The 11,936-nt window shown below is 49.4% G+C and overlaps 1 protein-coding gene across 1 annotated transcript; it reads left to right on the top strand.

Annotated features, from left to right (window-relative positions):
- The first annotated feature begins 928 nt into the window (after positions 1 to 928).
- On the top strand, positions 929 to 2,411 carry LOC119385088 (uncharacterized). Its single transcript, XM_037652634.2, has one exon. It carries the CDS (start codon positions 1,156 to 1,158, stop codon positions 2,008 to 2,010), a length of 855 nt encoding a protein of 284 aa, XP_037508562.1. The 5' UTR covers positions 929 to 1,155; the 3' UTR covers positions 2,011 to 2,411.
- The last annotated feature ends 9,525 nt before the right edge of the window (positions 2,412 to 11,936 follow it).

Below are 11,936 nucleotides of genomic sequence, written 5' to 3'. Positions count from 1 at the left end.
TGGGCTTGCATCTTGTGCCGACAGCTTATATATCGTATGTATATTCTATGATACAGTAGGAAGAGAGTAAGTGTCACGGTGCTTCATAAGCCGGCGCAATAAAACGCACTTACGCCACCCGACGAAAATACCCTTTGCGCCGTACTCGGGCAAATGAAACGGCACTCCGGATGCGCTTGACTTTTATGAAATTAAGAAATGCCAGTAGGAAGAAAGGCATCTGCTGTACAAGACGCAAAGGAAGTGATAGAATGAGGAACACGTTGTGTTCAGGAAAAATTCTTTATCTTTGTTTGGTTCTTTGTGCTGTTGTCTTAGTTTTACAGGCTTTATGTCATTTGCACATATGCCGTCCGCGTGCATGTAGCCCTGCGCTATTCCCGAGTGAGTGCTCAGAAGCAGCAGCTCGTGAGGTAGAGACAGAACGGGCAGTAGATTCGTAGAAGATCGTCCATTAAAATAAATACGAAAATGCACACTCGAAATAAGCTGCTCTTCCGTAAAACAGAAACAGCATGGCATGCTATGCACTGCCTCGTTTGCGCTTTTGCCAATAGGTCGACTGAAATCCGGAATAAGTAAGACAATTAAATTATAACTAACTTTCTGAATCTCACAGTTATACGAGTTATTATGCTCGGTTATGCATAAGCAACTTCTCCTATTAATGCCTTTACGATACTCGAAAATAAATGTTGGACCTGACATCAAAATATCGCGGTTTAAAATAAAGCTAGCTAGCTCATGGTTGGCACCTACACCATCATAACATAGCTGTACAGGTAGGGATTGCACATTAATGACCACAAGTTGTGTTTCCATCGCGAGCACGCGTTCGTAGTTAACCACGAAGTATAGACTTGTAGCGACGCGTCCACTGTCGCACACCCCCGCGGTCGTAAAAACTCTGCGGGGCGCCTCGGTTCGGTGCCGGACCGCGAGCTCCCTTTTCTTTCTCTCTTTACGAACATTCTTCTCTCTTTCACTCTCGCCACTTCCGGTGCAGTGTGCGCACTTGCTCTACTTTCCTCGCTCTTGTTGGGCAGAATAAACCTAGACGTTGTTACTGAAAAGACGTGTCCGTCTCGTTCAACCCAGCTCTACAAAGTGGTGACCCGGACGTGATTCGCGGCACTGCCGAAGTATTGTAGAGCCATGCAACGCAACGAGACGCACCCCAACACGGAAGCTACTGGCACGACCGATCATGACGTCTCTGCGGTCTCCTTCCGACTTCCACCTTACTGGGACCGCAACCCTTCGATCTGGTTCCTGCAAGCAGAGTCACAATTCGTGCTTTCTGGCGTGCGCACGGAACAACGCAAGTACCATCTCGTTGTTTCGGCGCTCTCACCTGCCGCTGCCGAAGAGGTATGTGACCTGCTTTCAGGACCGCCCTCCGCCACACCATACAGCACTCTCAAGGCTGCTCTGTTGGAGCGAACGACGGCATCACAGCGTTCTCGCATCCAACAACTGCTCTCCGCGGAGGAATTGGGCGACCGCCGGCCAAGCCAGCTTCTTCGTCATATGCGTACACTGATGAGTAGCAGCACAACCCCCACAGATGACAACTTGCTGCGCGAACTCTTTCTGCAGCGCCTTCCGGCCAATGTGCAAATGGTCCTCGCCACTGCATCCACGTTGGACCTCAACAGTTTGGCCAGCCTGGCAGATAAAGTCCTGGAGGTAGCGACGCCGTATGTGTGCAACGTCACGCCATCATCCAACAACGTGAGTGTCGTTCCACAGATATCATCTGCCCCTGCTTCTCCTATCGACGCACTTTGCCATCGCTTGGAAGAACTGGTTTGTGCTGCGGAGCGTCATTACCCCCCACCACGTCACCGAAGAAACCGCAGCCCAAGCACCCCGCGGTATGGACGAGAACAACGCTCCCGGTCTCCCACACCACCAAGGATGTGTTTTTACCACCGTCGTTTTGGGAAGGACGCGCGTCACTGTCTCCAACCTTGCTCGTGGCAGGAAAACAAGAAGGCCGACCAATAACGGCGACGACGGGTCAAGGCCAACCAGAAAGTCGCCTACTACACGTCATGTGCAGAATCACAGGCCAGCAGTACCTGGTGGACACTGGTGCAGAGGTCAGCATCATTCCGGCACAAAAATCCGACCGAACGACACCCCCGATCTTCTACCTTCAAGCTGTCAACGGTAGCAAGATCCCCGTGTACAAATCGCGGTCGCTCACTCTCAACCTCGGCTTGCGCCGCGTGTTTCGTTGGGTTTTTCTCGTCGCTGACGTACGCCGTGCCCTCATTGGCGCTGACTTCTTAAACCACCATGGACTGCTGGTCGACGTGAAACGGCATCGACTGCTAGACACTACTACACTTCTCTCTGTTCATGGTGTCGTTTCCCATGACTCATGCATAATCGCCCCAACTACAACAGTGGCCAATGACCGTTTCTCTGAGCTTCTTCGAGAGTTCCCAAACATCACCCAACCACCTGACTGGACAAAACCCGTACAACATGATGTCCGCCATCACATCACCACCACTGGTCCACCTGTTTTCGCTCGCCCACGACGACTTGCTCCTGATAAGCTCAAAGTTGCCAGGGCTGAGTTCGAACATATGATAGAACTTGGAATAATAAGACCATCATCTAGCAGCTGGGCGTCTCCACTCCACCTCGTTCCCAAAAAGTCAGGTGACTGGAGGCCTTGTGGAGACTACCGTTCCCTGAACGCAAAAACCGTTCCGGACCGGTATCCCCTGCCTAACATTCAGGATTTCACATCAGCTCTACATGGAACAACAGTATTCTCCAAAATTGACTTAGTCCGAGCCTTTCACCAAATTCCAGTAGCAGAAGAAGATATTCCTAAGACAGCGATTACCACCCCATTTGGCCTCTTCGAATTTTTGAGAATGCCATTCGGCCTTCGAAATGCTGCACAGACATCACAGCGGTTCATCGACACGGTCATACGCGGCTTGCCGTTCGTGTTCGCCTACGTCGACGACCTACTGGTGGCAAGCACATCTCACGAGGAACACCTGCAACATCTCCGTCAACTTTTCGAGCGCCTGTCAGCAAGCGGAATCGTTGTGAACACTGCCAAAAGTGAGTTCGGAGTTCCATTTCTTAATTTTCTGGGCCATCGCTTGGACAGCACTGGAATTAGCCCTCTTCCTGACAAAGTGCAATCCATCGTCGAGTTCCCCAAGCCTACATCAATAACCAAACTGCGCCAGTTTCTAGGGCTCGTAAACTTCTACCGCCGATTTATTAGAAACTGTGCTACGTTGTTGGAACCCCTCGACCATTTGCTTTGTGGCAAACACTCGGAAACTGCACTGCCATGGAACACCGCGGCGGACGAAGCTTTCAACTCCATCAAGCACGCTTTGGCTGAAGCCACACTGCTGTCGCACCCCAACCCGAGTTACCCCTTGGCACTCATGACTGATGCATCCTGTTCTGCGGTTGGGGCCGTACTCCAGCAAAAGGTGAACGATGAGTGGCAGCCCCTTGCATTTTTCTCCAAGCGCTTGACCTCTGCCCAAACAAACTACAGTGTTTTCGGCCGTGAGTTGCTCGCCATCTTCTCGCCGTGCGGCATTTTCGACACCTACTTGAAGGCCGCTCTTTTACAATTTTCACTGACCACAAACCTCTCACCTATTCAATCGGCCGCTCTGACTCCCTGTACACACCACGCGAGGTGCGCCAGCTGGCCTTCATCTCGGAGTTCTCAACCGATATACGCCACATCAGCGGTGTTGACAACGCTCCAGCGGACGCCCTCAGCCGCGTGGATGCCATCACGCGTAGTCGCTCCAAAAGTTCTACCTCAACATCATTTCCCTTCAACCTCCAAGATCTGGCTGCAGCCCAATCAAACGACACCGAGCTTCAACACCTACGCGAAGCGTCCACATCACTTCAGCTCGAAGCAGTGACATTTGAAGATGTGCCAATAATTTGCGACACCTCCACAGGCACACCCAGACCATTCCTAACCAGCCCTTTCCGGAAGAAAATATTCATTGCCTATCACGGTCTTTCTCACTCCGGAATTCGTGCTTCCCAAAAGCTTATTTCGTCACGCTTTGTCTGGCCGGGCATGAACGCCAACATCAGGGATTGGGTCCGTGAGTGTGCACCTTGTCAGCGCGCCAAAGTTCAACGGTACCCCGTTCCCCCGTCAAAGCCTTTCTTCCAACCCGATGAACGTTTCGCCGTCGTGCATATTGACATCGTTGGCCCGCTACCTCCATGTCAAGGCTATCGCTACCTTCTCACCTGTGTCGATCGCTTCACCCGCTGGCCCGAAGCGACGCCTATGCCCGACATGTCTGCCGCTACAGTCGCAGAAGCCTTTGTTTCCAGCTGGATATCCCGTTTTGGCTGCCCGACAACGATTGTGTCTGACCGGGGTCGCCAGTTCGAATCGTCCCTCTTTTCGGAGCTTCTGAAACTTCTTGGTATTTCACGCCTACGAACAGCGTCATACCATCCCCAAACAAACGGCCTCGTCGAGAGATTCCATCGTCATCTCAAGGCAGCACTCACGGCGCACAGTTGCTCCGACAAGTGGGTTGACCGCCTCCCGCTCACGCTTCTCGGAATTCGATCTTCTTTCAAAGAGGACCTCTCCTGTTCCACTTCCGAGCTTGTTTACGGCACTTCGCTTCGCCTGCCTGCCGATTTTTTCGAAGAAAGCGGCAGCGCCAACAAGCTAACAGCCACTGAATACGTCGACCAGCTGCGCGAGGTCTTTCGACACATTCGTCCGCAGCCTACACGCAGCCAGCCACGTGCAGCGTATATCGCTCAGGACCTACAAACAGCGACACATGTGTTTGTGCGGTACGGCCCTGTGCGCGCCCCGCTTCAACCACACTACCTCGGCCCCTTCCGTGTGTTGGAGCGCCGGCCTGCCAACTTCGTCGTCGACATGAACGGGACACGCGACACAATCGCGCTTGAGCGACTCAAGCCAGCGTTCAGCGAGGCACCCGCGCTTAATTACCTCGCCGTGCCTCCCTCCGCTGGACACAACGGCTCCTCCTCTCCATCGTGCCTCTCGTCACCACCACTGCGCCGTGTTCACTGGGATGACGATTGAACTGAAAATCGCTCGTCGCACCAGCTTCCTCTCTAAAGTACCAACCACTGGCAAGCGCCGGCACGCGTTCCACGCGCCTACGCGTCAAATGCGTCGCGGCGCGCCCCGTGGAGGAAAAGGGCGCGCAACCACTGGCAAGCGTCGACCGCGCCGACGCTCGCTTTCGGCCCTTTCGGCAAAGGCACAGTGTTGCCTGATCTTTTTGTTTAAAACTGTCCATGTACAGCCTAGAACGGTGCGTTATCAATCGAAGCGAATTAGACTGTCGTTAAAATATTGATTGTGCTTCACCAACCACTGTTTTGACTATTTAAGAAGTAATTAACATCGCAATGACCAAAGTAACAACGACGGTATGCACAAGTAATCGACATCGGCGCGTGCGCTGCTAAGTTCACGTCTGCATCACGGGACACAGCCAACGATGTTTGCGAGATCGCCAACGCTTGTACGATCGCCTTCTTGACGCCTGTTCACGGCCATGCTATTAGTGCCCAACACGAATATAATCATCCTGTTCATGAAAATGGTTCTGCTCCAAGAAGCGGACGGGAGCGGCGTCGCCCGCACCGTCGGTGGGCTTGACGTCGTTTCTTGGCACGTACTTAAGTTACGAAAAAAAAAAAAGAAATAGACGTTTGCTGCAAAGTCCAAACGAGGTGCCCTAAAAATTCGCCGCATAACGACTAATACTTTTCACATTAACAAAAAGACGGCTTTCCCGCGTACCACGGGTGTCACCGCGACTAATATTCTAGCTGCCTAATATGTGGTACAGTTTATTACATGGGCCAACATTGAGAAGTTCGAATCCTGGAGCAAGCATACATACTAACTCAAATTTTTTTCAGTAGCATGGAAACAAGAAACCAACATTACTGGAAACTCACAGTTACTTATGTCCCGTCTAGCAACAAAATGCAGGTAAACTGTAGCACTGCAAGTATGGCCTGACTTTCTTGTTTTCTAATAAATGAATATGCACCGTTCACCACAAAATACGCATCGAGTTCATAATTAAACAGTCTATTTATTTATATATTTTCAAATATTGCAGCCCAATGCAGGGCTACTGCAGGAGTGGTGTACATGAATACAAAAGGAAAGAATGTATACAGTAATATCGCAATAACTGCTTCAACAAAAGCAGATATCGCCACCTGTTGAGTGCAACTGGGTAAAAAATGAGAGAAATAGAACACTAATATCATACAAGTGCCTCCAAAAATCAGATACATTCATTTCACGAACGGAACCAGGTACATCATTCCAGTGTTCGTAAATATCAGAAAAAACTGTATTTGAACATGTTAGTGTGCACAAAAAAATGGGTTATGTCAAGATTGTGATTGCAGCTGTGCACTGTGTAGAAGGCTTTTGGACGTTGTCTGTAGTCTAAATATCGCAACAAACCACACCTGACATTTCATGATGCGACAGATATCGGCCATAAGATTGGAACCGAGCACTGGTTTTTGCACGTTGTGTGTAGTCGAAATATCCTCTAGCGCAACAAACCACACCTGGTACTTCATGATGCGACAAATATCGGTCATAAGATTGGAACCAAGCACTGTGTAGAAGGCCTTTGGACGTCGTCAGTAGTCAAAATACCCTCTAACATAATAAATCGTGCCTGAAACTTCATGATGTGACAGATATCGGTCATAAGATTGGAACCAAGCACTGTGTAGAAGGCCTTTGGACGTCGTCAGTAGGCAAAATACCCTCTAATATAATACATCATGCCTGAAACTTCACGATGCGACAGATATCGGTCATAAGATTGGAACCGAGCACTGGTTTTTGCACGTTGTGTGTAGTCGAATATCCTCTAGCGCAACAAACCACACCTGGTACTTCATGATGTGACAGATATCGGTCATAAGATTGGAACCAAGCACTGTGTAGAAGGCCTTTGGACGTCTTCAGTAGTCAAAATACCCTCTAACATAATAAATCGTGCCTGAAACTTCATGATGTGACAGATATCGGTCATAAGATTGGAACCAAGCACTGTGTAGAAGGCCTTTGGACGTCGTCAGTAGTCAAAATACCCTCTAATATAATAAATCATGCCTGAAACTTCACGATGCGACAGATATCGGCCATAAGATTGGAACCGAGCACTGGTTTTTGCACGTTGTGTGTAGTCGAAATATCCTCTAGCGCAACAAACCACACCTGGTACTTCATGATGTGACAGATATCGGTCATAAGATTGGAACCAAGCACTGTGTAGAATGCGTTTGGACGTCCATCAGTAGTCAAAATACCCTCTAATATAATAAATCATGCCTCAAACTTCATGATGCGACAGATATCGGTCATAAGATTGGAACCAAGCACTGTGTAGAAGGCATTTGCACGTCCTCAGTAGTCAAAATACCCTCTAACATAATAAATCGTGCCTGAAACTTCATGATGCGACAGATATCGGTCATAAGATTGGAACCAAGCACTGTGTAGAAGGCCTTTGGACGTCGTCAGTAGTCAAAATACCCTCTAATATAATAAATCGTGCCTGAAACTTCATGATGCGACAGATATCAGTCATAAGATTGGAACCAAGCACTGCGTAGAAGGCCTTTGCACGTCGTCAGTAGTCAAAATACCCTCTAACGTAATAAATCGTGCCTGAAACTTCATGATACAACAGATACCGCTCATAGGATTGCACCAGAGCACTGTATAAAAGTCTTTGGCAAGTTGTCTAACATAGTTAAACTGAATGAATGTCTTCATATTTCAATTATGCTTAAGTGTATGCATAGTCTAAGTCAGTGCATATACAAAGAACTGAACAGAAATGAAATAGTCCTTGCAATACATCCAAGGATTTGGCATTTGAAACCATCAAATAATTATTTCAGCTGGATTCAGTCTGGAGGAAGAGATAAATATGTGCACAGTTTAGAATGGTCTCACAGGTGTCTGAGGTTCAAGTGAGGCACCGTTTGAATTCCTTCTAAACAAAGAGCAGCACAGTAATATTGCACTTTCATTCCTTCTGCACATACGTGTGATGTCATGCTCTTCTCTTACTACCGTGTCATTGTGCACCTCAGATTTCAATGGAGGTGGTTGTCACTTACAAGCTTTTTAGCAAATTAGCTGTAAACAAAACATATGTTATATTTAAGTAAACTGTAAAACGATGGAGAAGCGCCACTGTTCACATTCTCCCGTCTATGAGTATCAGAAAAGACTAGGGAGAATGTGTGTCAGAATAGACAACCTGCAAAACAAGGCATGTGCAACTGGGCATGTGCTAAGGTGTAGTTGCACGGCAGATAAGCAGACCAAGAGTCAAGAAGTGAAATAGCAGGCAACACAAGCAGCACTTAATCATGCAACTTTCTTTTTCGATCACCACACTCGCGCACGTTCGAGCTTCTATTTTATACATGAATGGAAATGAGACCGCTGACAGCTGAATGTGTCGGCGTCGCTGGTACCCGGCACGAAAACACGTCACACTGCTACCAACAAGCGCACGCTTGTTGTTAGCTTGGCAACACACGCAAACGATTTGCGCCGAAGTCAACCAATGTTTCAGCGTCGTAAAATCCGCAAATCCTCCTCATGTACGTTGTCACATCACCGAAATGCGTTGGCAAGTGTGATGTTCGCTTTCGGCAATGATGAGGCGAATGGCGATGTTGAAAACAAACACACTTCGGTAAAAACTCCTGCGTAAGCGCCACGCGAAGTCTCTAGCGTCATATATAGCGTCTATGTTTCGACGGAAACAACTACCATCAATTTTCCTTCAACCAAACTTCCTCACATGAACTGGTTCACACGAACTCGACGGTAGAGGCCTACGCTGAATGCAGACGACACCGCTTTGAATTGACTTCGCGGTAGGCGAGGGCTCACGCTGAGGACTTCAAACTTCCGAAGCATGTTTACACCCGTTCCGAGCGCAGATACACACAGATCAGAGCACAGGAGCAGCGACATGCCGCAGTAGTAGGTACGATGTTTTCACTCGGTCGACGATGGCACTCAAAACCGGGGCAAGGGCAGCCGGGAAGCTTTCGCTGGATTTGTCGGTGTCGCTCGAACTCGGCACGAAACAGCGTCCCACTGGTAGCACTCGCGGTCGTTCGCCGTGTCGTCGACGTACTGGATGACGACGCGGTCACTCAGGAGCGTTTGCGACCGTAGTTTCCGTGCTTGCCCTGCACTCGGAGGTGCCTTCGAAGCGGCGGCCATTAGGCATAGCGCTCAGAGGTATCGCGGCCTCTGATTGGTTGGCACCGCCGGCACATGCCGGCCTCTGAATGGTTGGCGCGCCGTACGCGTGGTGACGTAGCCGAAAATATCAAAGTCGTCTTGACCCCGCGCGCCTCGAGGCGTATGGACGCGTACAGCCCTCCGCGACCGACGCCGAGAGGCGCATTTGACGCCTAGGCGCGTGCATACGCGTGCATACGCGTGCCAGTGGTTGGGGCTTAAGGGGGGAGCAATCTGTAGCGACGCGTCCACCGTCGCACACCCCCGCGGTCGTAAAAACTCTGCGGGGCGCCTCGGTTCGGTGCCGGACCGCGAGCTCCCTTTTCTTTCTCTCTTTACGAACATTCTTCTCTCTTTCACTCTCGCCACTTCCGGTGCAGTGTGCGCACTTGCTCTACTTTCCTCGCTCTTGTTGGGCAGAATAAACCTAGACGTTGTTACTGAAAAGACGTGTCCGTCTCGTTCAACCCAGCTCTACAGACTATTTTAAGCCCCAACCACTGGCACGCGTATGCACGCGTATGCACGCGCCTAGGCGTCAAATGCGCCTCTCGGCGTCGGTCGCGGAGGGCTGTACGCGTCCATACGCCTCGAGGCGCGCGGGGTCAAGACGACTTTGATATTTTCGGCTACGTCACCACGCGTACGGCGCGCCAACCATTCAGAGGCCGGCATGTGCCGGCGGTGCCAACCAATCAGAGGCCGCGATACCTCTGAGCGCTATGCCTAATGGCCGCCGCTTCGAAGGCACCTCCGAGTGCAGGGCAAGCACGGAAACTACGGTCGCAAACGCTCCTGAGTGACCGCGTCGTCATCCAGTACGTCGACGCATAGCGACGACACGGCGAACGACCGCGAGTGCTACCAGTGGGACGCGGTTTCGTGCCGAGTTCGAGCGACGCCGACAAATCCAGCGTATGCTTCCCGGCTGCCCTTGCCCCGGTTTTGTGTGCGATCGTCGACCCAGTGAAAACATCGTACCTACTACTGCGGCATGTCGCTGCTTCTGTGCTCTGATCTGTGTGTATCTGCGCTCGGAACAGGTGTAAACATGCTTCGGAGGTTTGAAGTCCTCAGCGTGAGCCCTCGCCTACCGCGAAGTCAATTCAGAGCGGTGTCGTCTGCATTCAGCGTAGGCCTCTACCGTCGACTTCGTGTGAACCAGCTCATGTGAGGAAGTTTGGTTGAAGGAAATTGACCGCAGTGTGTTTGTTTTCAACATCGCCATTCGCCTCATCATTGCCGAAAGCGAACATCGCACTTGCCAACGCATTTCGGTGATGTGACAACGTACATGAGGAGGATTTTCGGATTTTACGACGCTGAAACATTGGTTGACTTCGGCGCAAATCGTTTGCGTGTGTTGCCAAGCTAACAACAAGCGTGCGCTTGTTGGTAGCAGTGTGACGTGTTTTCGTGCCGGGTACCAGCGACGCCGACACATTCAGCTGTCAGCGGTCTCATTTCCATTCATGTATAAAATAGAAGCTCGAACGTGCGCGAGTGTGGTGATCGAAAAAGAAAGTTGCATGATTAAGTGCTGCTTGTGTTGCCTGCTATTTCACTTCTTGACTCTTGGTCTGCTTATCTGCCGTGCAACTACACCTTAGCACATGCCCAGTTGCACATGCCTTGTTTTGCAGGTTGTCTATTCTGACACACATTCTCCCTAGTCTTTTCTGATACTCATAGACGGGAGAATGTGAACAGTGGCGCTTCTCCATCGTTTTACAGTTTACTTAAATATAACATATGTTTTGTTTACAGCTAATTTGCTAAAAAGCTTGTAAGTGACAACCACCTCCATTGAAATCTGAGGTGCACAATGACACGGTAGTAAGAGAAGAGCATGACATCACACGTATGTGCAGAAGGAATGAAAGTGCAATATTACTGTGCTGCTCTTTGTTTAGAAGGAATTCAAACGGTGCCTCACTTGAACCTCAGACACCTGTGAGACCATTCTAAACTGTGCACATATTTATCTCTTCCTCCAGACTGAATCCAGCTGAAATAATTATTTGATGGTTTCAAATGCCAAATCCTTGGATGTATTGCAAGGACTATTTCATTTCTGTTCAGTTCTTTGTATATGCACTGAACTTAGACTATGCATTACACTTAAGCATAATTGAAATATGAAGACATTCATTCAGTTTAACTATGTTAGACAACTTGCCAAAGACTTTTATACAGTGCTCTGGTGCAATCCTATGAGCGGTATCTGTTGTATCATGAAGTTTCAGGCACGATTTATTATCGTTAGAGGGTATTTTGACTACTGACGACGTGCAAAGGCCTTCTACGCAGTGCTTGGTTCCAATCTTATGACTGATATCTGTCGCATCATGAAGTTTCAGGCACGATTTATTATATTAGAGGGTATTTTGACTACTGACGACGTCCAAAGGCCTTCTACACAGTGCTTGGTTCCAATCTTATGACCGATATCTGTCGCATCATGAAGTTTCAGGCACAATTTATTATGTTAGAGGGTATTTTGACTACTGACGACATCCAAAGGCCTTCTACACAGTGCTTGGTTCCATTCTTATGACCGATATTGTCGCATCATGAAGTACCAGGTGCTTGG

The sequence above is a fragment of the Rhipicephalus sanguineus genome, chromosome 3 (genome assembly GCF_013339695.2).
Source record: "Rhipicephalus sanguineus isolate Rsan-2018 chromosome 3, BIME_Rsan_1.4, whole genome shotgun sequence".
In the NCBI taxonomy this organism is placed as follows: Eukaryota; Metazoa; Arthropoda; class Arachnida; order Ixodida; family Ixodidae; genus Rhipicephalus; species Rhipicephalus sanguineus.
Note: the sequence above shows the minus strand (reverse complement) of the source record. Positions and strands in the feature narration are given on the sequence as shown.